At 53.5% G+C, this 1,761-nt stretch overlaps 2 protein-coding genes across 2 annotated transcripts in view; both read left to right on the plus strand.

The window, feature by feature from the left end:
- The window catches only part of LOC104842083 (homeobox protein six1-like), a 7,406-nt gene extending 7,215 nt beyond the window's left edge, over positions 1-191 (plus strand). The window contains exon 4 of the mRNA XM_010584179.1: positions 102-191. Coding sequence (XP_010582481.1) covers positions 102-191 — 90 coding nt within the window. The remainder of the gene's footprint in view (positions 1-101) is intronic.
- SIX4 (SIX homeobox 4) overlaps positions 1-565 on the plus strand; it is a 33,391-nt gene extending 32,826 nt beyond the window's left edge. The window contains exon 2 of the mRNA XM_010584165.1: positions 277-565. Coding sequence (XP_010582467.1) covers positions 277-565 — 289 coding nt within the window. The remainder of the gene's footprint in view (positions 1-276) is intronic.
- Positions 566-1,761: the final 1,196 nt, after the last annotated feature.

Here is a 1,761-nt window from a genome sequence, read left to right on the forward strand (position 1 = left end):
ATTTCTAGGAGGGTAAAAAGAAATGGGGACGGTCCGTTATGAAAATATTAGGTGGGTTGGTTTGGTGGTTGTTTGGTTTGTTTTTTTTTTTCCGGGGAGAGGCATCTTGCTCCCACGATGAAATAAAACTCAAAGGATTTACTGAGGGCATTAGCACAGCGCCCATCCCCGGCGCCTCCCGCCTGCCGTAACATCCCCGTTTTTTTTTTTTTTTGTTTGGTTTTTTTTTTGGTTTTTTTTTTGGTTTTTTTTTTTTTTTTTTTTGCTTTTCCGCAGGGAAAACACGGAAAACAACAACGCGGCCACCAACAAACCGAACCAACTCTCGCCTCTGGATGGGAGCAAACCCCTCATGTCCAGTTCCGAGGAAGAATTTTCTCCTCCCCAAAGCCCGGATCAGAACTCGGTCCTGCTCTTGCAGGGGAACCTCAGCCACGCCAGGAGCTCCGGCTACTCCCTGAGCGGCTTAGCCACATCCCAGACCCCTCACAGCCTCCAAGGTCACCAGCTCCAGGACTCGCTGCTGGGACCCCTCACGTCCAGCCTGGTGGATCTGGGATCCTAAAGGCCCGCGGCGGGCGGCCGGAGGATCGGGAGAGGAGGTTCTGCTCGGGGACAGAGGCTCTGGGTTGTACATAGAGGACAGTACCCGGTTTTACAGCTCACCCGCTGATTCTTGACGGGACTCTCGGTTCTTTTCACACAACCCCACATCGGCTCCTGGTCCAGTTCCCCCCCCCAGCGTCTCCCGCTACCACCACGATTTCTTTTTTTTTTTTAAATTTTTTTTTTCCACGTAGCCAAACGCAGAGAGCGGCAGAAACCCTCAGCCCTTCGAGTTCAAGCAAGCTGGTCCCAAAGGGAATTACAAAAAGGAGAAAAAAAAAAAAAAAGGAAAAAAATGGGAAAAAAAAAAATCCCAAACCAAAACAACCAACCCCAGCTGGATCCGATTCCACCCAAATAAATCCCAGCCCCGCTGGCCACGGTGGGGCAGGGGTGGCCGGCGCATCCCTGCTGCTCCCCGGCCGGGTCCCCGCGGGGCCGGCGAGGAGCCGGGACGGAGGCAGAGGGAGCGAACGGCTGTACCCAGCCCTGGGTTGTAGCGGGAGGAGGGAGGGGAAGTTACGTTTACATTTTTCATATTTAGCCTTACCAGAAAGGTTTCGATGTAGTTTAAATTTAAAAAAAAAAAAAAAGGGGAAAAAAAAAAGGCAAAAGCTGCAGTATTAGAGTTTTAACAAGTGCCTATGTCTTAACGCGGCTGTGCGAGGCAGTCAGCGAGCGAGCTCCCGTGGGCCCGTGCCCCCCCCCGGCTTCCTTCTCCTCGGTGGTGAAACGCATCGATGTGGCTAAAAAAAAAATAAAAATAGGAGAATATGAAGAATACTAATAAAAGTCGACGGCCGTATCCTCCTGAACGAGTATTCCTCGGGCTGCCCCGCCAGCTCCCCGTTGCCTTCTCCCGCCCGTCCCCGCTCACCGCCTTCCTCCTCCGGCTTGCAGAGAGCCCGCGGACGACGCTGTCTGCCTCGAGTATTTGTTACCAAAAATCGCATGTGCTTTCAGGTTTCTTTTCTATTGTACCTAAACAGTCTAAATTAAACAACGCTGATGGCAGAACACCCAGCCTGAGCTTTTCTTTGGGGGGGGGCGCCCCCCGCCCCCCCCCCCGCCCACCCTTACCCCCCCGGGCTGCATCGGAGGAGCTTCGGGGCTGCGGGGGGAGCCGGTGCCTTCGTAACCGAGGAAGGAAGGAAG

The sequence above is a fragment of the Haliaeetus leucocephalus genome, unplaced genomic scaffold (assembly GCF_000737465.1).
Source record: "Haliaeetus leucocephalus isolate CR32 unplaced genomic scaffold, Haliaeetus_leucocephalus-4.0 Scaffold944, whole genome shotgun sequence".
Classification (NCBI taxonomy): domain Eukaryota; kingdom Metazoa; phylum Chordata; class Aves; order Accipitriformes; family Accipitridae; genus Haliaeetus; species Haliaeetus leucocephalus.